Genomic DNA, 23,256 nt, shown 5'->3' on the forward strand with positions numbered 1-23,256 from the left:
CATTTCATCATTTCATATATATATATATACACACACACACACACACACATATATATATATATATATTATAAACAACAAATGACAAAATGGAGATACATGGTTTTCTTTGGACAGTTACAAAATGTATTGGATCACTCACAGGAAATGACATCATTGGATCTGATGAAGAAGATGGCAGAATGTACCCTGCTGAAAAAGGACCATTACAAACCATTTGGATTAGAACCTAATAGTTTTACTTTCTGCTGGGGATTGGCTTAATGGTTTCCAATAGTGACTACTAGTTTCCTGTAGAACACCTTTAGATCCCATTAGGAGACCATCAGATACATTGAGAATCAGCCATTGGTCACCTGTTAAACCATTAGGATCCTTTACATTGTGATATGAACCAATTAAAAAAAGCCAAAACACATTACAAAACCATCAGGAACCAACAGAAACACTCAATGGTTTCTATTGTTTTTTTTCAGCAGGGTAAAATAAGTTATATATTCCTTTAATCGTTTTCCTCATTATGGTGAGGGCTGTCCGGCTAAAGGTCAACCCTCCTACATTAACTGAACACAAATAATTAAAGTACTGTTTTATTGCATTTCCACAGATAATAATCAAATATATTTTATTTATGTATGTTATGGGAACCGTCTGGTCTGTACAAGTTTAATAATGACTAAAGCTGCAAACCTAAACCAGCCTAAAGGTAACAAGCCTGACGAGCTAAAAACATTTGAAGTTCTTCATAGAATTACCCAGTCATATTTGTAACAACATTTATTTATGACACAAATAAATAGAACTAAAAATACAGTATAATATAGTCATGCAGAACATATAATCAATTATCAGAAAGGGGTAAATAATAACACATTTTATATACAACTAGAGGAAAAAGAAACAATATGAGGAGATATCAGTACATCAGTCATAGATACACATACAAAGATGCCGCGTTGGGTCCAGCCAAGCATGTCAATGGTGCTGCCATTTTGGGGAGGTCAACATCACTGCTGGACTGCATTCAGTACCATTACAGAACGGCAGTTTAAGAAAGATACTGTCCAAAATTACACTATTTCAAGAATATTGAGCTCAGAAAGAGGGATAGGATTATATAACGGAGGGAACGCAGTGATCCACACTCATGTTTGTGTGATGAGCATTGTTTGTGTGACGTTTATGTGTAGATATGGTCGTGTGGTTAATGAGGCGCAGAGAACCTGTTGATGTGACTGTTTTTCCTCTGATTTTATATTAAGCTTATTTCATTTAATAGTCTATTCAGGGTATCTTAACTTGATGGAGTAGTTTTTTTGACAATGATGGTTAAAGCTTTGTAGCTCGGTAAGTTATAGCATTCCTTCATCTGTGTAGATATTCATAATAGATTAACGTTAGAACCTTCTTACACAAACCTGAAGTCAACTTCATATTCTCCAGCTTCTTTTTCTTTTCCTGTTCCACCTTAAATGGTGCAGCCTCAGGCACCAGAAAATAACCGCTGCACCGTTTAAGGTGGAACGGGAAAGCTGGTGAATAGGAAGCCAACTTCAGCCTCGTCCTTCTTACCGTGTTTTGGGGGTTTATTTCATTTAATGTGCATTAAGATTAGAGTGAGACTGTTTCTACTGGAGCTCACACAGCTAATCATCACAGCACCATCACAGTTATTAAATAGATAAAAAAGAAAAAAGATTCATCTGTGTCTGAGGATTATAACAAAACAAATTAGGTGAAAATCGGCTGAGTAATAAGGAAGCTGTGGCCGATTTAATCCTGAGACTCATCATCGCTTAATACACATCTATTTGTTTACAAGCGGATCTTGACCTCTCCAACATGGCGGACGCATCGCCTCAGACAGAGAACAACAGACAACACAGCATCTAGGCATGGATAGCTAAGACATCAGTAGGCAAAAGGAAAGGAGGCAGGACAGAAATATTTAAATTAATTATTCTTTTATTATTTGACACGAGAGGTTTTGTATAAGAGAGGAAAAAAGCACAGTATTCAGACGTCCCTCACCAGTCCGGTGTACTTCTGACAGTGAACGATAATGACTAACTCTCTAACAGCTATAAGGCATATAATCTTATTGGATCCACCGCAGGGATGGCGTCTGTGAACACATTTACAGTGATGTACAGAAATAAAACAGCATTGCTTTATTAGAGGAGAAAGCAGAGAAATGCTTCGGGTTTCTCTTCCATAGTCAAAGTCAGACTTCGCCTCAAAATGCTAACGCTGCTAATGACGAATGAAGGCTAGTGGGAGCCAATTAGCATTAGCACGCATACACAGTTTCTCATTTCCACCAGCTTTCATCCACTGTTAGCCACGACAGCATTTTCACATAGTTTAAAAATCAAATTTGCCATTTTTTTAATCCCCTTTCCCCAAACGTAGCGTGTTTGGTGTGTGAAATTTGCTTCTTTAGCTTTTGCAGCAGAGCTATGAGGCTAATGTAGCTATCAAATAATGAAAGCTAATCTATTCTATTTAGCATTATGCTAAATGCAGACCTAAATCATCCCTGTAGAACCCTGGAGTGGTTCAGTATCTCTAATAGCCTTGATTCTGTGGTTGTTGACACTGTATGACAATAAAAATGCTAAACTAGTGGCTGAGCTTACAGAAGCTTCCTTTACATCTTAGCTACATTAGCCTTGTAGCTCTGTATGTAGCTCTTAAGACTCTAAACATACCTTGGCTGATAGACTACATTTGTGTTGAAGGGGAACTGATTGTTCAAAATTTGTACATAATTAAATGGTTAAGATGTAAAAAGAGTCGTTCAGAGTGGTTTGGTGTGAAACGCTCTGTTCTAGATAAACTTACCGAGTCAGAACTGTTCACAGTGGTGGTGATAGGAACCAGACGTCCACCTCTAAAAGCTCCTCACAGAAAGTTCCTACATGAAATGGTTATGAATTCACTGCCTGATGACTGAGACACTGTTTTATGATATTTTTGAGAACTTAAACTCCATTCATGGTGGAGGGATACATGCAGGGCGCTGTGAGGCAAAATAGTCCCCAAAGAAAACTTATTATTCCAGATTTTCCACTATTTTCCATCATCAACATTCCATATAAACTCAGAAGACTCGTGTAGGTTCACTGGTGGTTCTGGATAGTAAATAAAATGTCTATATCTGTGTTGTAGTCATGGCGACCTCTGGTTCCTATCACCACCACTGTAAAGACTTCTGAACCATTTCACACCAAACCACTCTGAATCACTCTGTTTACATCTCACACACTGAGTTATGGAGGAATTTTTCAGATTTGCAAATCTGATTTTTGTCTGAATCACAACTTAAACTCATCATAAACTCACTAACACAGTCCGATGAAACACTTCTCTTATTACAACCGAACATTTGTACAGCATGTTCCTACAGCTAAGAGACTAAACCTATTTTCCTAAGTCTGTGCACAGTTCAATGGTAAACACATTATTATTTGCAGGAAATGAACACAGAGGTCAGTCCAAGGTCACAGGCAGTGGGCACAACAGCTTATTGGTGAAGGTTTGTGGTCATGTAGGTCAAGGTGAGTCATGTAGTTTATCGCTTTAAATAAAAGTTCGGCTTAGACAGAATTTTCCTTCCGTACCTGATCTGCCCGAGATAGGCGGAGTTTGAGGTTTGTGCTCAGGAGAGCAATGAATATTAATTTTTGATGCGCACAAACTATTACGGCTGACTGATATGCAAATATAATAACACTATGAATGATGCATTTAAAGACCTACTGCCTTGCCCTTTGGCTTTATACCAGAGGCCACAGTTTCATCTATAACTGGTGTTTTAGCTTTAGCTAGGAATGGTCAGCACAAGCCTGTAGGTAGAGGAAGTGCATTAAAAGCAATAGTGTAGGGCTGTCGACTATATTAGTGACCTATGGATTATTTTGGTGTTTAATTGAGCACTAGAACAACTGCGAAAAATATATAAAACCCCTATGTGGCAAAAAATGCATGTAAACAGGTGCATTACGCTCTGCTAAAAAAGAAAGATATGAATACATATATACATACACACGTATGTATTAGAGCTGGACCCGAATATTCAACTATTCGGATATTCGTTTGTTGAGTAGGTATTTGGTTTTTTTTTGGGGGGGTGGGGGTGGTTCAGATATTCCTTTTTTTGGCTAACTGTAATGTTTGGGGTTTTCAGGATGACTCAAGGTTTCGCTTCATAATGATGCTTTATTTTTAATTTGCTGAAAACAGCGCCAAACACAGCCTCTCCAGCGTTAACAGCTAAAACAGGGCACAGCCTTCTGCTCTACTCTGGAAAACCCACCACTCCCCTCACATTCAGGCTCTTCAACATAAAAGTCCTCGTACGAATGAACTTAAAACAGCCCAACATAAACATTTCATCTCTTTAGAAAACTGAATTGCTTACAGCGCAGCGCAGCAATGACACAGTACATTTTGTCAGCACATTCTTGTATATTCATACTTTTTAATCACACTGTTAAAATGTGTACATATAAACCATCTCAGCTTGGGCGCAGCGAACGTCATGCTAACGTGGTACTAGACAGAATGTATTCCCAGCGCAGCTGCAAACAGTGACCCACCACACTGGACCCTCACTAGGGCTGCAGTGTCACCCTTCGTACCTTGAGTGACCCTACGTTCACACCGGCAACAAATTGGCTGGAGGTCATTAATTTTCAGTGCCGATTTAATGGCAATTTCCGCCGACAGGAGGCAGTGCAAATGTTGGCGACGCAAAGTGGGCGGAGTCAGCAACGTGACAAGTTGAGCGGAGGGTAAAACTTTAAATGTTGGCTGTTAATTACTGCTGAAGCTCCAGCGCCCATGTATATATATATATATTTTCTGGGTGCAGTTTATGATGAAGCTGTTTCAGCTCTGGCCAGTAGGGGGTGCCCCAAACTCCGCCTATTACTGAGATGAGATTGTTTACTGAAATGACTGTTACAATTCTACGTAAATATGGTTCAAATCTGAACAGAAGGATTTGTTTATGTGTCATTTTTTGCTTCCAAGAAGAGAATAAAATTTTGCTCTTGTTTAACTGGAGTTTCTCCGCAGTCTTTTTGGTGCGTGGTTTCAGCGCTGCCTCAGCGGCCGAGAGACAGATTTAGAGAGTGTGTGTGAAAGTGCAGTGTGTGGGCTGTGTGAGAGCTGCAAGTGTGTATGTATGTGTGAGTGTGCTTGTCTTGCTATCCTTGTAAGGACTGCATGTCCTCACAATGATAGGACAACATGACTCAAGTGAGGACATTTTGCTAGTCCTCAGGAGAGCATATGTTGTTTTAACCACAAATGTTTTTTTTTAAACTAAAAGAGCAAAAAAATTGCCTTTTGGACACCTGAGGTTAAGGTTAGGGCTAGGTTTAGGTGTAGGTGTGGTATTACTTGGCTACAGCAATACAAAAATCAATAGAAACCTTTGGAAGTCCTCACAAGGAATGTAAGACAAACATGTGTGTGTGTTTACAGGTGTGTGTTGTGTGAGCGTGTGGAGTGTCGTGCTGCAAGTGTGTGTTGTACTGATGGACTCATGATGTTCTCAGTGATGTAAGCCACCAGCAGGCAGATGATGACCAGCATCACACAGATGGCTCCGCCCACTGTCGTCATGGCGATGACAATGTCCTGCATCCCAGAGGGAGAAACGCTGAAGTCCACACAGCCGGCTCCGTCCCAAATCTCCACAGTCTGCAGACAGTATAACAGAAAATCAAGGAAACATTAATAAGCAATGTGGAGAGCAAGGTGTTCGTTTTATGTCACATGGAGGCTCATCTACATAATTTATTAGCTTATTAACTTTTATTAAATTAATCAATCAATCGAATCATTATGCCTTCATTCAAAACACTACCTGTGCAGCAAGTGATTTCTTCTTTTACTCAATCTGTCAGAGTGACTGTGTGGATCATATGAACATTACAGAGGCTTTTTAAATGGAACGGTAGAAGCCATATCGCCCCCTACACTTCCTGTAGTGTATTACAGTCTGTCAGAGTGACTGTGTGGATCATATGAACATTACAGAGCCTTTTTAAATGAAACAGTAGAAGCCATATCGCCCCCTACACTTCCTGTAGTGTATTACAGTCTGTCAGAGTGACTGTGTGGATCATATGAACATTACAGAGCCTTTTTAAATGAAACAGTAGAAGCCATATCGCCCCCTACACTTCCTGTAGTGTATTACAGTCTGTCAGAGTGACTGTGTGGATCATATAAACATTATAGAGGCTTTTTAAATGAAACAGTAGAAGCCATATCGCCCCCTACACTCCCTGTAGTGTATTACAGTCTGTCAGAATGACCAAATCATATGAACATTATAGAGCCTTGTAGAGCATGTACATTTTTAGACTTCGTTCCATAATCAATAGCATTGATAACTAATCAACTTAATGATCAGGCCTACTACAGTCATTTGTCATATATAACAGCAATATAATATACTTTACCTTACAGAACAGTACAATATTAACTATAATCAAAGAAAATTTTGGTTTGGAACCAGACCGTTTTCATTTTATGCCCGTGAGGTTTTCTCGTCTCGGCTCCGTCCCAAACCGTCCACAGAGGCTGCATGCAGATGCGGTAGGGCACGTTCTCGTGGAGCTCGGTCAGCAGGAAGTCCCGGCAGCTGCTGCCTAGGATAATGCTCGCACACTCAAACTGCGTGTAGCTGCCGTTCCACCAGCAGCTCATTCTAAACCCCCCATTCTGCTTCTGCTGCCCCCTGCTGGGGCTCTTTGGTGGGGCGGGTACAGTCTCTCCATCGCCCCCTGCTGTTGGAGTCACTGTAAGTTCAGGGACTCCTGATGGGACCCCTAAATTCCCTGGGTTATTTGATCTGCCCCGTCCGCTGTAAGTCCACTGGAGCAGCACACTGCCATTGGAGAGCATGTTCGCCACCAGGTGTCCTCCGGGTGACCTCACCTGCCGGCAGGTACCGCTGGGACACGTGAAGTCCACCTGAGTGTGACGGAAACACAACCGTCCCTCTTTGCCGTCCTCCAGGACGCGGTAGGCACACAAAGGCCCAGCATCAGCCTCGCTAGCTGCTTTTTCACTGGCTGCTCTTTCGCTAACTGCTCTCTTGTTAATTGCTCTTTCATTAGTTGCTCTCTCGCTAGCTACTTTCGTGCTAGTTAATCCCTCGCTAGCTGCTCTCTTGCTAATTGCCATTTGGTTGTCCAGAGCAAGACTGACCCCGTTGGGTCCATCCTGCTGCTCTGAATCAAACTCAGCACCCCTGCTTTTGACGGGCAGCAGCGCCACCTGGCTGTAAGGCTGATCGCTGGTGTTCACTCCCCTGCGCTCGCGCTGTGATGATGCAGGACGCCAAATGCCGCTGACCTGGTGAGTCACGCTGCTCAGGCACAGCAGCAGAGTGACCCAGGAGAGGAGAGGCGAACAGTGTCCGGACATTTCGCTCTCATCTGCAGGTTTTTCTCCGCGCTCGGGCCTTCAGTGCTCAGCAGTGGCAGATTCAGAGCATACACAAAGAAGAGCAGGGGGCGGGGTCTGCAGGGCAGGGGGCGGGGCCTCAGGATCCATCACACTCTGAAGAGCAAAACGAACTGGCAGCCTGCGAAGGAGAAAAGAGGAGAAATATTATTTTATAACTGTGTAATTAACAATACTATTATCATTATAACATTAGACTACTGTTAATACACAGATGACGCATAAGTATTAATATGACATATATTACTGAGAGAAAAGCTTTGGTATGCAGTGAATCTATTTAGGCCAGATTTATGTGTACATATGCATGAAAAAATGAAGAAAAGAGGAAGAGAAAGGGACAAAAATGTGCTACATTTGTTTACAATATTAATTTGAATATGAAATAAAATGAATAAAATCACACAAAACCAGTTTATACTCATTTTAATGCGACTTTCTCATTAATAGTTAAGCCAATATATAAATGCATGTATTAAAGGGCCCATATCATGGAAAATCCTTACTTTTTGGAAATAAACGATGCAGTACACAAAATTAAAGTTTTCCATACACAGTCCACATCTGGAAACCAAACTGCAGAAACAGCCTGTGATGTCACAAAAATCAAGACATTTACATTTATCCACCTATTTAGAGCTCGTATCACCCCGTTACACACTGCACTGACCGCCTGGATCTGTTAGAGAGAGTTTAAAGCTCTGCTGCTGTTTTTAAAGCTCTAAATGACCTTAAAGCTCCTGGACGTCTGTTTATGATCTCAGATCTGCAGATTCTGACCTTCAAACACCTTCAGTAAAACACAGAAACCGTGGAGAGACTCTTTCTGTTATTCTGCTTCTAAACTGTGGAGCTCAGTTCAGCTCTTATTAGACAGTCGAGCTCAGTTTTCACTCTCTTTGGTGTTTATCTGTTGAGTCTGATCTGTTATTGTCTAATACGATTTTAATTTAATACTCATAGTTTCTTCTAATACTGTTAAGCTTTATCAGCTGTCTGTAAAGCACCATGAGCAGCCACTGCTATGAAAAGTGCTTTATTAATAAAGAGAATTATTATTATTATTATTAACAACAACAGTTTAGCTCCGCCCACTCACACTGAAGTTATAAGGAGTGTTTCAGCCTGGACTGCTTTCTGAATGAAACTCAGAATGGAGCTCATTTGCATATAAAAGCCATAGTAACAAAAACAGCCTGTTTAAGTCTAAGGCAGGAGTTGCAAACTAAATGTTAAGAAGAGCCGTTTTGTCCTTTCCACAAAAATCAAACCACTTTGAGAGCCACAACATTTTATGTCCATTTTACCATCTTGGCTGTTAATATGTCTCAGTGTGTGCTGATGTTCTAGTATAGACTAAAAATATAATATAAACAAAAACGCAGACTTACTTTGCTCTGCTTCAAGTTTCAGCTCAGCTACAGCTGCTTCTCTCACATCTCCAGCAGGAAACTTTTCCTCAAAACTAGAACAGTTTCTTGTAAAATATCTCTCAACGTTTGACGTTTTACGAGGCTGAAGTCGCTTCTCATTCACCAGCTTCTTGTTAGAATTTTCCCGTTCCACCTTAAATGGTGCCTGAGGGTCCAGAATGTAACTGCTGCACCATTTAAGGTGGAACGGGAGAATTCAAATAAGAAGCTGGCGAACGAGAAACTGACTTCAGCCTCACAACTTTTTAGTGTTTCAGTTTCTCGCTGCAGATTAAACGTATCAGGAAACCAGCTGGAGTGATTATAAAATAAGTCCATTCATCTCTAAATTATCAATGTTCATCTTAAATCTCTCTCTTTGTTGTTTCGTTAGATACTAGCTAGGCGAGACTGTTGTCTGTGTTGCTATGGTGACCAGCAGTCTGCGCTGATCTTCAGGGTTAAAGGGTGAATCAGCAGTTCTACATTAACTCCAGAGTTTAAGACCATTTATTGTTAAACTGTGTTGAACGATCAGCAGAGATTTATTTTACTGTAAAGGAGGATTATTTTATTTTTACAGGACAGTAAAAGAGCCGCATGTTGCTGACCCCTGATCTAAGGTATAAACATAAGTTGGAAAATGGCCACGTAAAAATTAATTATGGCTGTTTTTGTTACATAAACCGACATAAATGTCATAAGTGGGCCTCTGGGAAAAAAATCTCCTAAACAGATTACAAGAAAACATTGGATACGGGCCCTTTAAAAGCTCCAGAGGAAATGGGGCTCCTAATAACCACCTGGAAGAGCTGATCGACACCAAAACTGGCCCCATCAGATAAACAGCACTTCATCTTTGAGACAGTGGAGAAAATCAAGCTCCAGTCCTGAAGGCACAGCGATAAAGACAGCCTGTTTCACTGTGAGGGATAAAGAGAGGCTGGAAATGAACCTGTAGACATGAATTACGTAAGAAACACGACCGGCCCCGAAGAGAAATGCGGGCTATGGGCCCTTTAAAGACACAGGGGGGCAGCACGGCTGATTCATTCATGCTGGATGAGCTCAGAGCATCATCAGCCTCAGCGTTTCAGCCCTAAAGTGAGGATGAAGGTATAAAACCGCGCTGCCTACCTTCGGCCCGCGTGCGTCTGCGTTAAACGCGCTGCCTACGTGACATCAGCCGGAGAGCACGAAGTGAGGATGAGGAGGATGGCTGGCGCGCGCGCTCACGTCACTGAGTGCATGTAATCACAGAATGTGCTCTGCCCTGCTTTTATCCCCCGTCCTTACCTGCAGCGCGCGCTGCTCTTCGTCCTCCGGTCTTCACCTCGAGCGGCTGTTATTATTCTCCTCCTGCTGCACGCGCTCCTCTCTGAGCCTCCATCACATCACTGTCCTCCTGTCTGTCTGTCTGTCTGTGCAACTCAGTCCAGTCCCTGTTAAAAAAACCCCTGCGCTTCCTTTGGCGGTGGAGGCAGCAGAGTGTCAGATGTCGCCCCCTCGTGGTTGGTCCTAGTAATGCAGTCCAGTCCTATTTCTTGTTTTTACCTCTACCCCTTGTTTTCGAGTGTTTCCCCCTGGAACTGAGTTACAGGGTAGTGGTTGAAATCTTCCCTCTGAAATGGGACCCTCAAATAAAAAGAGCATCACTTCATTAACAGCTACCAGCGCTGCTCTGTAGGAGACCCTGCCAGTCTGCAGTGACAGCAGAGGAGGCTAAAGTTCAGCTCCTCACTGCTGGGCTTTAGTTACATTTAGGGCATCATATGATCTTCAAAGAGGGGGGCAATTATTTATTATCACCCACCACTAATTCTTCAGTGATGTGAAGCTGAAGTCAGATATTCACCAGATTCTTGTTCGGATTTTCCCGTTCCACCTTAAATGGAGCAGCAGTTCTGATGCCTGAGAATGTAACTGCTGCACCATTTAAGATGGAACGGGAAATTTAGCTAACTAGCTACAAACATCAGCACTACTGGTGATTTTTTTATGCTTGTTATGAAGAAAAGGACCAAAATACACTGAAACAACATTAAACTAAGATAGTACGATGATTGTCGTAATTTTTACCAGAGAAAATTCTCACATTTGCGGTTTCTTTGGTCTCTTGTTCTCCATCTTACCGGTTTTTCTTTTTTTCTCATATCTCTCTGTTTGGAGTCTCTGAAAAACCTCAGTTTGGAGGGTCATGTAGCTCTAACACTTCACCCTCCCCCTCTATCTCAACAAGAATCGGGACACCCTACACCTAGACGAGAACGGAGGGGTAGGGCTGAGTGGTAGGGGCGAGGTGAAACTGAATACAGGGACATATTTTTGCTTAATAATATAATTATTATTTATTTAATTTTAGAAAGTAGAAGTTTTTATTTCACCAAAAAAAAAAACCTGTTTGTTTATTTTTTTCTACAGCAAACAGGTTTTGGGCAACATTACTGCTACTGAGTGCTGATTGGTTAGCATTACTGCTACTGAGTGCTGATTAGTTAGCATTACTGTCACTGAGTGCTGATTGGTTAGCATTACTGCTACTGAGTGCTGATTGGTTGGCATTACTGTCACTGAGTGCTGATTGGTTGGCATTACTGTCACTGAGTGCTGATTGGTTGGCATTACTGTCATTGAGTGCTGATTGGTTGGCATTACTGTCATTGAGTGCTGATTGGTTGGCATTACTGTCACTGAGTGCTGATTGGTTAGCATTACCGCTACTGAGTGCTGATTGGTTGGCATTACTGTCATTGAGTGCTGATTGGTTGGCATTACTGTCACTGAGTGCTGATTGGTTAGCATTACCGCTACTGAGTGCTGACTGTTTAGCATTACTGTCACTGAGTGCTGATTGGTTAGCATTACTGCTACTGCGTGCTGATTGGTTAGCATTACCGCTACTGAGTGCTGATTGTTTAGCATTACTGTCACTGAGTGCTGATTGGTTGGCATTACTGTCACTGAGTGCTGATTGGTTAGCATTACCGCTACTGAGTGCTGATTGTTTAGCATTACTGTCACTGAGTGCTGATTGGTTAGCATTACCGCTACTGAGTGCTGATTGGTTAGCATTACTGCTACTGCGTGCTGATTGGTTAGCATTACCACTACTGAGCGCTGATTGGTTAGCATTACTGCTACTGAGTGCTGATTCGTTAGCGTTACTGATGCTGAACACTGATTGGTTGGCATTACTGCTACTGAGCGCTGATTGGTTAGCGTTACTGCTACTGAGCGCTGATTGGTTAGCGTTACTGCTACTGAGCACTGATTGGTTGGCATTACTGCTACTGAGTGCTGATTGGTTAGCATTACTGCTACTGAGCGCTGATTGGTTAGCGTTACTGCTACTGAGCGCTGATTGGTTGGCATTACTGCTACTGAGTGCTGATTGGTTAGCATTGCCGCTACTGAGCGCCGATTGGCTAGCATTACTGCTACTGAGTGCTGATTGGTTAGCGTTACTGATGCTGAGCACTGATTGGTTGGCATTACCGCTACTGAGTGCTGATTGGTTGGCATTACTGCTACTGAGTGCTGACTGGTTAACCTTACTGCTACTGAGCACTGATTGGTTGGCATTACTGTCACTGAGTGCTGATTGGTTGGCATTACTGTCACTGAGTGCTGATTGGTTGGCATTACTGTCACTGAGCGCTGATTGGTTAACCTTACTGCTACTAATTACAACACATTCTCCATCGATCTGAAAAACTATTTTGCCATACAACGAACTATTTAAGCATGAAATGGTTTTACATTGAACTCCTATGTCAGGGGGTTTATAGGCGTATCTGCTAATCGCAGCCTCACCACTTCTTTTGCGTTTTATTCTTGGTAAATTAATGAAGAGTTTGATGCTCTGCTAAGTTCTGTCCGAGCTGTAGTTTGTCTACACTCTTTTTAGAGAAGCCATAGAACAGCATGTAACACCAAACTAACTGGGAGAAAACAAAAGCATGACTCACCTTCCTAGCATCGTGCACTGTCAGATAAGGCCTTACTTTGGCAGTGTTTTATGGGGAGACCAGACGTCCCTGTTCTCCCCGGCTAAAGCTGTCCCTGAAAATGTCCCTGTTTTAACTGTGAATTAAAAACACACTAGAAAGTCCTCAGAAAGACCTGCAGCAGAGCAGACGGGCAGACGTCTCACGTTCTGCTTGTTTTGGCCAGTAGAGGGCGCTGCTGCTCTTTACTGACCGCTTCAGGTGACCCAGGGGTTAAAGCAGGGTGGAGTTACGGGACTGAATCGCTCTACCAGCTGATCGGTGGCTCTGATTTGTACAGACAGACAGTCTGCTTGAATGTAGCTACAATGAGATTCACAAACAGAGCATCGTTTTAAACTGAGTCACTTTTTCAGACTCCATATCTGACTTATGGTGTAAGCTGACAGCAGCGTCTCTGTCCGTCCAGAACTGGAGCTGCCCAGGGGTGAACTTAGGGTCTACTGGGCTGCAGCCATGGGGCTTTTTTCTGTAGCCATGGGTCTCTTTTACTGCTAGAGTATTTAATATGAATATGAATTATGGACTCAATACAGCCACTGAATCTTTAGTGGTAAACAGGTCTCTGCCTCATCTCTGCCTGAGCTGCTAGACTTAGTGACCTTTGAGGCCCTTTTTACTGAGAGACTTTGTTTCTAAAAAGTGAGGAGTGACAAATCAAACAAATGAAATATACATTTTTAACAGGACTACTGTAATTTATTCTCATGCATGCTGACCATTTTCTTTACTGAGTGTTCCAGAGTTGACCAGCTTCACTCTTCATGGTAGCTACTGTATGATTTACTGACATAGTTTACAAAGTTACTTAGTTAGTGGACAGTTCAGTCGGCCTTCACCAGAGTTTATTACAGTACAGCAGTTATCATGGTCAGAATACAGGAAACTGGGACTGACCCCCTTTTTTATCTCATAGATAAAAACATTGGATATTTTATTGATATATTGACTATCGAACTGGACACGTCCCCATTTTTCATTTCAGAAATCTGGTCACCTGTTTTAGCAATGCTTAACTTCAATGACATTCTTTAGGCTATTTCATTCAATGTTTAACAAAACGTCTGTTTGTTTCAGAGAAACACTTTCAGCACAACGTTAAAGTGGTGTGAGTGGAGAAATCCTGGAGAAGAACTCCAACCTGAGCAGCACAGCTCACCAGCAAAACTAGCACATTGTTGCTCTCGAAAGAAAAACATGCGTCTCCACCATGGTAACTTTACAGGAGAGGCCAAAAACCTCCTTACCTTTTAATGTAGGTTGATATAATAAGATTAACTCCAAGAAACTGTGGAGCGTTTCTGTTGGTCCAGTCATCATGAAACTCGATTCATCATGATTTTTTTGGCCAGCAATGATACTATAGCATTTACCGCTATTACAGGAGACACAGCTTATACAGAAGTCATTGTGTTTTATTAAAGGCTGTAATTGGCCACAGCCTCGCCGTCCACAATGAGAGTCCTTGCTATGTTTTGCTTCCTCTGCGGTCAGTGGTAGGGCTCTTATACACTCAACATTAAATACGGATATGGATACGGAGAGAGCCTTCTGTTTACACTCTGCGTTCATTTTGTCCGTATTTGTGCACGTTCTCTGAAAGCTTACAGATACGGACGAAGCAGGGCAGTACCACCGGAAGCCATGGGGGGGCAGTGTAGCGAATAGTTCACGACAGACATGATGGTAGTTTCTCTTACTGGTAGTAAAAGTGAAAAGAATTTTCTGTTAATATTCTCACAGACACAGTCTGCAAGGCAGTCTATGGCCTCCTCCACTGTCGCCATGTTTGTTGTCAGAAATGTTTGACTCTGGACTGCCCTCTAGTGGACATACTGCTTAACATCCATGTCAACGTAAAGGACGCATGTAAGTATGTGAGTAGTGACAGTTACACCGTTTGAAACGGACATACGTAAAGGGAGTATAAATGAGCCTTCAGACTGACTCTTACCTCCTTGTCTACGCAGAACACAGTCACGGCCAGCCTTGACTTCATAATAAGAGTCCTCATAGAAAAACCCAGACGAATAAATGCTGCAGAACAATTGCAAAAAATTGACATGCACACATTTTTGAACGTGCTGCAATATGTCGTGTTTTGGATGCTGGTGTGCTGGTCAACACTGTTACATTGGTCATGCTGGCTAACCAGCTTAACCAGCACCAGACCAGCATAAACCAGTTTAGACCAGCTTAGACCAGCATGGAATGCGTGGATCATGAACACAGCAGTGTACAATGACATTTTGGATGCAAACCTGCAGAAGTCTGCAGAGAAATAAGCATCTAAAACAAACCAGCTGCCTTTTCAAAAGGTCTGTTTAAAATAAATAACACTTATTTTGACATTTTGCTTCTGAACTATGAACTTAATAGAACTGTGAGTATAGCACGAGTGTCCAAATACTTATGGGGGCACTCTATGTACCACAAAAAAAACCCAAAACTGTTATAATAAGTGCATAAGTATATAAACCTGGGTATTTAAGACAGTAGATGAGATATCTTATCGTGTCCATAACAGCGCATTTGTCCCAGCAGGTCTTGGAGGATCTACTGACCTAAACAGATTCTCAGCAGGACTGAAGGAGTCAGCAGCGCTACTAATGATGGGAAAGTGCTGAGTCAGGTTAATAAGGCTAAGGGGAACGTCCATTTTACACACTTGGTGGGACAGCTGGATGCTGCTTTGGTCAGTGACGGTGACTTTCTGTACCATCAACGTCAGACAGTTAATTTAATAACACATAAACATAAACACACACAGGGAGCGTCACATACTGGATTATGACAGACACCCTTCAGAATCAGCGACAAACCACCAATAATCTCAATAACACTGCAATGACTGATTAGACTGAGCTCTGCAGATAATATTTAACAGTCCCAGACAGTAAGAGGACAGTGGGCCACCGTTAGCCTGCTGACGGTACAGCTGGCGGTTTGCTCAGTATTTGCCGGGCGACCCACTGGTGGTTAAGCAGAGTTATAGACAGAATTCCACTTCATATGTCTCATTTTCAACTCACGGTCAAGTTTACTTATTTTTCCTTCATTTCTGTCTTTCATTATACTTTGTAAATTAGTTTAGTAAATGATAATATCATAAATAAAGCCAGTTATACAGCTGTAACCAATATAGCACAACATTTTCAACTAAATCATTTTATATCAGGCCTAGTAATTCAATATTTTCTCTCAGTAGTTTGTAATATTCATCTTAGTTTATTTTCCAAAATAAAAGTCCAGTCTAAATTGGTTTATACTGGTCTGGTGCTGGTTTAGCTCGTCACCCAGCATGGTCATACTGGTTGGCCAGCATGCCAGCATCCAAAACACAACGTATTGTAGCGTGTTCAATTCGGCAGCATTTATTCGTTGGGATTTTTCTATAGGACTCTTATTCTGAAGGCAAGGTCTGACGAGATTAAAAACTAGATAGAATTTATATGCAGGACAGTAATCTGGGTGGTCCGAGGGTGGTCCAGCAGTGTCATACAGTCAGCGGGGGCCACCTTATCAAGCCAGCGGACTGATATATGCTGCTATCTGTGTTTCTAGTATTAAAGCTACACAGTTTGGAGGCTAATGTAGCTAGGAAATGGAAGCCTATACCCCACTAATTAGCATGGTGCTAACTGCAGGCCTCAATCAGACTGTGTGGAGGTGTTCAGTGTCTCTAATAGACTTGATGATGTGGTTTCTGACACTGTATGACTCACTGTTACTTATAAACATGGACTAAAGTACGTTAGCACAGCTAAACACAGTAGCAACAGCCAACTTTCCCTTTATACATAACAGCAAATCAAGCATGGGATAATTTAGGTATGCAGTTAGCACCATGCTAACTGGTGTGGTATAAAATTGTATTACTTTTTAGCTATAATAGCCTCGTAGTTCCAGTGTAAATGTAGATTTTTACAAATTCCCTCAAAATTCAGTGTGTGAGATGTAATCAGAGTGATGTCTTTACAGTGGTGGTGATAGGAACCAGGGGTCGCCATGACTACAACACAAATATAGACATTTTATTTACTATCCAGAACCACCAGTGAACCTACATGAGTCCTCTGAGTCTATATGGAATGTTGATGATGGAAAATAGTGGAAAATCTGAAATAATAAGTTTTCTCTGGGGACTATTTTGCCTCACAGCGCCCTGCATGTATCCCTCCACCATGAATGGAGTTTAAGTTCTCTAAACTATCATAAAACAGTGTCTCAGTCATCAGGCAGTGAATTCATAACCATTTCATGTAGGAACTTTCTGTGAGGGAGCTTTTAGAGGTGGACGTCTGGTTCCTATCACCACCACTGTGAACAGTTCTGACTCGGTAAGTTTATCTAGAACAGAGCGTTCCACACAGAACTACTCTGAACGACTCTGTTTACATCTCAACCACTCAATAATGCAGACATTTTGAAAAGTCAGTGAACTTTCCCAGGCAAAAAAAGTCAAGTCACTCTGTTATGATGCCCTTGAGGCTGCGACTGTTTTGGGATAGCACTCCCAGGCTACGGTTGCCTAGCAACTGATACTGGGGTTAAATTGCCCCTGAAGAGTGTGATGGTCAGCAATGATGGGACTCTTGTGTGGGTCCAGGGAGTTTGTATAAAAGTAAAGTCATTGCGGTTGGGCAGAGTGTCAAGAGGCCGGTGCTGCAACACACACACATTTAAGATGGACAGAACAGACGAGGAGAAAGGGAGGAATGTAGAAGAAGGAAATTAAAAGGATAAAGGACAAAAATGACGAGGGCGTTGACGGTAGACGCCATTCTGTTTGGTATTCTGGTCTTCTCAGGCATTCTGGGAAACATTCTGGTCATCTATGCGGTAAGAAAAGAGAAATACAGATGAGTCTGTCAATCAACTCTGTTTAATCTGAGTATTAGAAATCTGAGTAATACTGAATAATTCATAGAAGTTACTGATTAATGCATAGGACATGATTAATTATTCATAGTGCAACCCCACTTCCAAAAAAGTTGGGATGCTGTGCAGAATGTAAATAAAAATAGGATGCAATAATATGAAAATCACGTAAACCATATTTTTAAAGGAAAATACTATAAAGACAACATATCAAATGTTGAAATTGAGAATATTTTTCGTTTTTTGAAAAATATGTGCCCATTTTGAATTTGATAGCAACAACATGTTCCAAAAAAGTTGGGACGGGGGCCTGTTTACCACTGTGTCTCATCACCTCTTCTTTTAACAGCACTCTGTAAGTGTTTGTGAACTGAGGAGACACTGCTGTAGCTTTTGAAAAGAGAAATGTTCTTGTTTAATAGAGGATTTCAGCTGCTCGTCAGTTCAGGGTCTCCTTTGTTGAATTTTTCATTTCATAATGCAGCAAATGTTATCAGTGGTGACAGGTCTGGACTGCAGGCAGGTCAGTTTAGCACCGGACTCTGTTAATACAGGGCAATGCTGCTGTAATGCATGCAGAATGTGGTTTTACAATAAGCAAGACCTTCCCTGAAAAAGACGTCGTCTGGATGGCAGCATATGTTGCCAAAACATGTATATATCGTTCAGCATTAATGGCGCCTTCACAGATGTGAACGTCACCCATGTCATGTGCACTAATGCCCCCTATACCATCATGAATACTGACTTTTGAACTGTCCACTGATAACAAGCTGAGTGGTCTTTAGCCTGGAGGACACAGTGTCCATGATTTCCAAAAAGAATTTCAAATGTTGATTTGTTGGACCACAGGACACTTTTCCACTTCGCCTCAGTCCATTTTAAATGAGCTCAGGCCCAGAGAAGGTGGTGGTGTTTCTGAATCCTGTTTATATTTGGTTTCTTCTTTGAGTTTTAAAGTTTTAATTTGCATTTGTGGATGCAGCGACAGTCTTTCACAGAGTGGTGAACCCCTCCTCATCTTTACTTCTGAAAGACTCCGCCTCTCTGAGATGCTCTTTTATACACAATCATATTACTGACCTGTTGTCAATCAACCACCAGGTGCTTTTTTTAGCATTACACAACTTTACCAGCCTTTTGTTGCACCATTCCAAATTTTGGAACGTGTTGATGGCATCAAATTCAAAATGGGCAAATATTATAAAAAAAACAAAAACAAAAACAGTACAATTTCTCAGTTTCAACATTTCATATGTTGTCTTTGTACTATTTTGAATGAAATATAGGATTTAAATGATTTGCATATCATTGTATTTTGTTTTTATTTACATTTTGCACAGCAAAACCCAACTTTTTTGGAAATGGGGTTGTAGATACTGAATAATTCATAGTAGTTGCTGAATAATTCAAGGTAGATGATTAATAATTCATAGTAGTTTCCAAATAATTAATAGTAGTTTCTAGATAATACAGAGTACATAATGAATAATTCATACCGGACAGTGAATTATGCATAGTGCAAACTGAATAATTCATAGTAGTTACTGAATAACTCATTGTAGTTATTGAATAATTCATAGTAGTTACTGAATAATTCATTATAGTTACCAAATAATTATAGTAGATAATGAATAATTCATTGTAGTTACTGAATAGTTCATAGTGCATTCTGAACAATTAATAACTGATATTAAATAATTTGTAGTAGTTACTGAATAATAAGATTAAAAGCTGAATAATAAGCCTGCAGTTTAAGGGCTCAAATAGAATAATTATTAACTTCAAATAATGTAAACAAAATCGCCTAATAAACTTTATCAACCGAACACACATCGACTCTTCCTGATCCTGTCTGCTGTGTTTTGATGTGGTCAGTACTGAGTGGACGGAGGTGAAGGGTATTGATTTCAGCTCTGCTCTGTGGGGCCGGATTTGTAGGAGAGTAATAATCCTTTAGGTGTGTAAACAATCAGAAACAGTCAGCGCTAATCTGTCTGTGGGTGGGCCTGGAGGAGCCTGAGTGACTGTAATCCCTGTATTAGCCCTCAGTGCTCGTGCTAACACCGCGATAGCTGTAATCTGGTATAAAACGCCTGTTAAAGCACAGAGGGTCGGTGTAATGGACAAGAAATACAGCGACAGAGAAAATAAACAAGCCAAACCTTCAAAAAAGGCTGAGAAAGTGCTGGATCCAAAACAGCACAGAAAACAGCCCCACAGCATTAGCATAATGTGCTAAATGTTTGTTTAATGGTCTCTCGACTGTGCATTTAGTAAATTATGCTGGTGCTCCAGCACTTTATATGCCTTTTTAAAAGGTTTGCAGCCTGTTTATTATTATTGTCTCTGCATTTGAGGCCAAAACACTGATTTTCAACACATCAGACACATTAACATAAATCTGACAGCGCTAACTTCATTTGCTAAAAGCACTGCTGTGAACAACTTCACCCTTAATTTGTAGAACAGGATGAAGCCCAGCTCGAACATACATCACTGGGGAAAGATAAACCCCTCTGGAGCAATTATTGCTGCTTTCTATACCATTTCAATGTAATGACATAATGAATTGCAGGTACATTCTGTATGGACAGCTTCAAATCTGCACTTCCTGTTTGTTTTGATGTCAAAAAATAACAAAAACAGCAAAAAGCAAGATTAAACACATGATACGTTTTCATCAAACTCCAACCATAATAAAATATACACTATATGGACAAAAGTATTGGGGAACCCACACATCACACCTACAGGAGTTTTTATGAATCCCATTCTAAATCCATAGGCATTAATATGGAGTTGGTCCCCCTTTGCAGCTCTAACAGCTTCCACTCTTCTGGGAAGCTTCTACAGGATGTTGGAGAGAGTCTGTGGGAATTTCTGCCCATTCAGTTAAAAGAGCATTTGTGAGGTCAGACACTGATGTTGGACGAGAGGGTCTGGCTCACAATCTCCGTTCTAGTTCATCCCAAAGGTGTGTGATGGGGTTGAGGTCAGGGCTCTGTGAGGGCCAGTCAAGTTCTTCCACACCAAACTCACCCAGTCAGGCCTTTATGGAGCTGCTTTGTGCACTGGGGCTCAGTCATGCTGGAACAGGAAAGGTTCTTCCCCAAACTGTTCCACAAAGTTGGAAATGTAGAACTGTCCAGAATGTCTTGGTGCTGAAGCATTAAGATTCCCCTTCACTGGAACTAAGGGTTCTAGACCAAAACCTGAAAAACAGCCCCATATCATCATCCCTCCTCCACCAAACTCTACAGCTGGCACAGTGCAGTCAGGCAGGTAACGTTCTCCTGGCATTCGCCAAACCCAGACTCGTCCATCAGACTGACCGATAGAGAAGCTGATTGGTCACTCCAGAGAATACGTTTCCACTGCTCCAGAGTCCAGAGCAGCACTTTACTCCACTCCATCCGACGCTTAGCATTGTGCATTTTGATCTTAGGCTTGTGTGCAGCTGCTCAGCCATGGAAACCCATTTTGTGAAGCTCCTAATGTGCAGTTCTTGTGCTGATGTTGCTTCCAGAGGCAGTTTAGAGCTCTTTAGTGATTCAACAGAGGACAGACACTGTGCTCTTCAGCACTCGGCAGCCCCCCTCTGTGAGTTTGGGTGTTCTAGCGCTTCGTGGCTGAGCTGTTGTTGCTCCAAGACGCTTCCATTTCACAATAATAGCACTTACAGTTGTCTGAGGCAGCTCTAGCAGGACAGAAGTTTCACAAACTGACTTGTGGCAGAGGCAGCATCCTATAACAGTTCCATGATTAAAGTGACTGCGCTGTTCAGCAAACTCTACTGCCAGTGTTTGTCTATGGAGACTGTAAGACTATTTGTTTCATTTGATCCACCTGTTAGCAATCCAGTCGTATACTATATTCTAATTCCAGCATGTTTCAGATTTTCCATTTTCTTTATGTCTCTCAGGTGTTCCAGTGTGCTCTGGACAGTCCCTCCCACCACCTGCCTCCGTCAGACATCATCCTGCTGAACCTTTCCCTGGCCAACCTGCTGACCTCGATGTTCCGCACCGTGCCCATCTTCATCTCTGACCTGGGCCTGAACATGTATCTGGATGCTGGCTGGTGTCGCTTCTTCATGCTGCTGTGGGTGTGGTGGCGTGCGGTGGGCTGCTGGGCCACCCTCACCCTCAGCGTCTTCCACTACGCCACCCTGAGGCGCAAACGGGTCAGTACGGGCCCGCAGGCGCTGAGGCGGGACCGCATGCGGGTCTGGGTCACTTTGGGGCTGGTGTGGGGCGCCAATTTGGTGTTTTCGCTGCCAGCGTTGGTCTACACGACTCACGTGCGTGGAAACACTACAATTGAAGTGATGGTGATTAGCTGCACCACGCGCCCCCTGTTGGGCTGCATGTGGGACTTCCCATCACGTGACCAGGGCTCCGCGTTCGCTTCGGCCTCTTTGGCGCTAAACGAGGTTCTGCCGTTGCTGCTAATGGTGGGAACCAATCTGGCAACCCTGCACTCCCTGGCTAAGCACATCCGGGCCGTCACGTCAGGACCTGAGAGCGCAGTGACAGCTCACGTGAGCAACGAGAGGAAGGCGGGTCACGTGATCATGGCGCTGGTGACTCTGTTCGTGGCTTGCTGGGTTATGCAGGTTGCCGCGGTGACGTATTATAACTACGACGGCGGGAGGCACACAGAGAACTTGCTGACTGTCTCGCAGTTTTCCGCCTCTCTGTTTGTGGGCTTCAGCCCCCTGGTGGTGGCTCTGGGGCACGGCAAGCTGCGCAAAAAGCTCATAGCTATGGTGCAGGTGTGGGCACTAAAGGTCAGCTGCAGGGACACAGCAAGGACAGTGGAGCAGAAGAGGGCACCAGAGAGCAACACAAGCACTAACGACACAATTGTAAAATAAGGAAAGTTTTAAAGATACTAATATGGGCCTACAGCACTGTGCAAAAGCCAGAGGACCCCTTTGTTTGTTTAAAACTGCTGTTACAAGATTTAATTCCAAGAGTGTTTTTATATATTGATAGAAAAACAAGTATAATTTTAAATTAAAATCTGTCTATTGCCTAAAACTGTATGCAGAGTTTGTCCTTTTTTCATTGCCATGTAAATAAACAAACAAAAGCCATAGCATTATTTAATGAACACAGACACATTTATTATATTAAATTACATTTCAAATCCACAAACGGTGTGACAATAATCCCTTTTCTTGAAAGTTATTACAGACAAAAAGAACAAAACAATGAATGTAGCATTGTTACAAAATCTTCTTTGGCTGTAACGCAGCGAATGGCCACTGGGTGGCAGTGTGTGCAAGCTGGCGCTGTTTATCTGTTTGTGTGTGTTTTTGTGATTAAGTGCAGGTAACAGAAATCATTCAGGCAGGTAGGAGACACTTATCAGTGCGCGTGAATCTAAATAAAAGACTGCGCAGGAGGACGGTGATTGATCTGGACCTGTCTGACCTCCTGACCTCATCACGCCTCCATGACTGA

The 23,256-nt window shown here is 42.2% G+C and overlaps 2 protein-coding genes across 2 annotated transcripts; one reads left to right on the forward strand and one right to left on the reverse strand.

The window, feature by feature from the left end:
• Positions 1-5,354: 5,354 nt before the first annotated feature.
• Positions 5,355-7,266, reverse strand: fndc10 (fibronectin type III domain containing 10). The gene is made up of 2 exons (XM_036559756.1): positions 6,535-7,266; positions 5,355-5,709 (listed from the first exon to the last, which is right to left on the reverse strand). Exons 1-2 carry the CDS (start codon positions 7,201-7,203, stop codon positions 5,485-5,487), a joined length of 894 nt encoding a protein of 297 aa, XP_036415649.1. The 5' UTR covers positions 7,204-7,266; the 3' UTR covers positions 5,355-5,484.
• A 10,343-nt stretch (positions 7,267-17,609) lies between these two features.
• On the forward strand, positions 17,610-23,256 carry LOC118799421 (olfactory receptor class A-like protein 4). Its single transcript, XM_036559264.1, has 3 exons — positions 17,610-17,746; positions 21,711-22,655; positions 23,125-23,256. The coding sequence occupies exons 1-3, from the start codon at positions 17,660-17,662 to the stop codon at positions 23,254-23,256; spliced, it is 1,164 nt and encodes a 387-aa protein (XP_036415157.1). The 5' UTR covers positions 17,610-17,659.

The sequence above is a fragment of the Colossoma macropomum genome, unplaced genomic scaffold, assembly GCF_904425465.1.
Source record: "Colossoma macropomum unplaced genomic scaffold, Colossoma_macropomum, whole genome shotgun sequence".
NCBI classification, from domain to species: domain Eukaryota; kingdom Metazoa; phylum Chordata; class Actinopteri; order Characiformes; family Serrasalmidae; genus Colossoma; species Colossoma macropomum.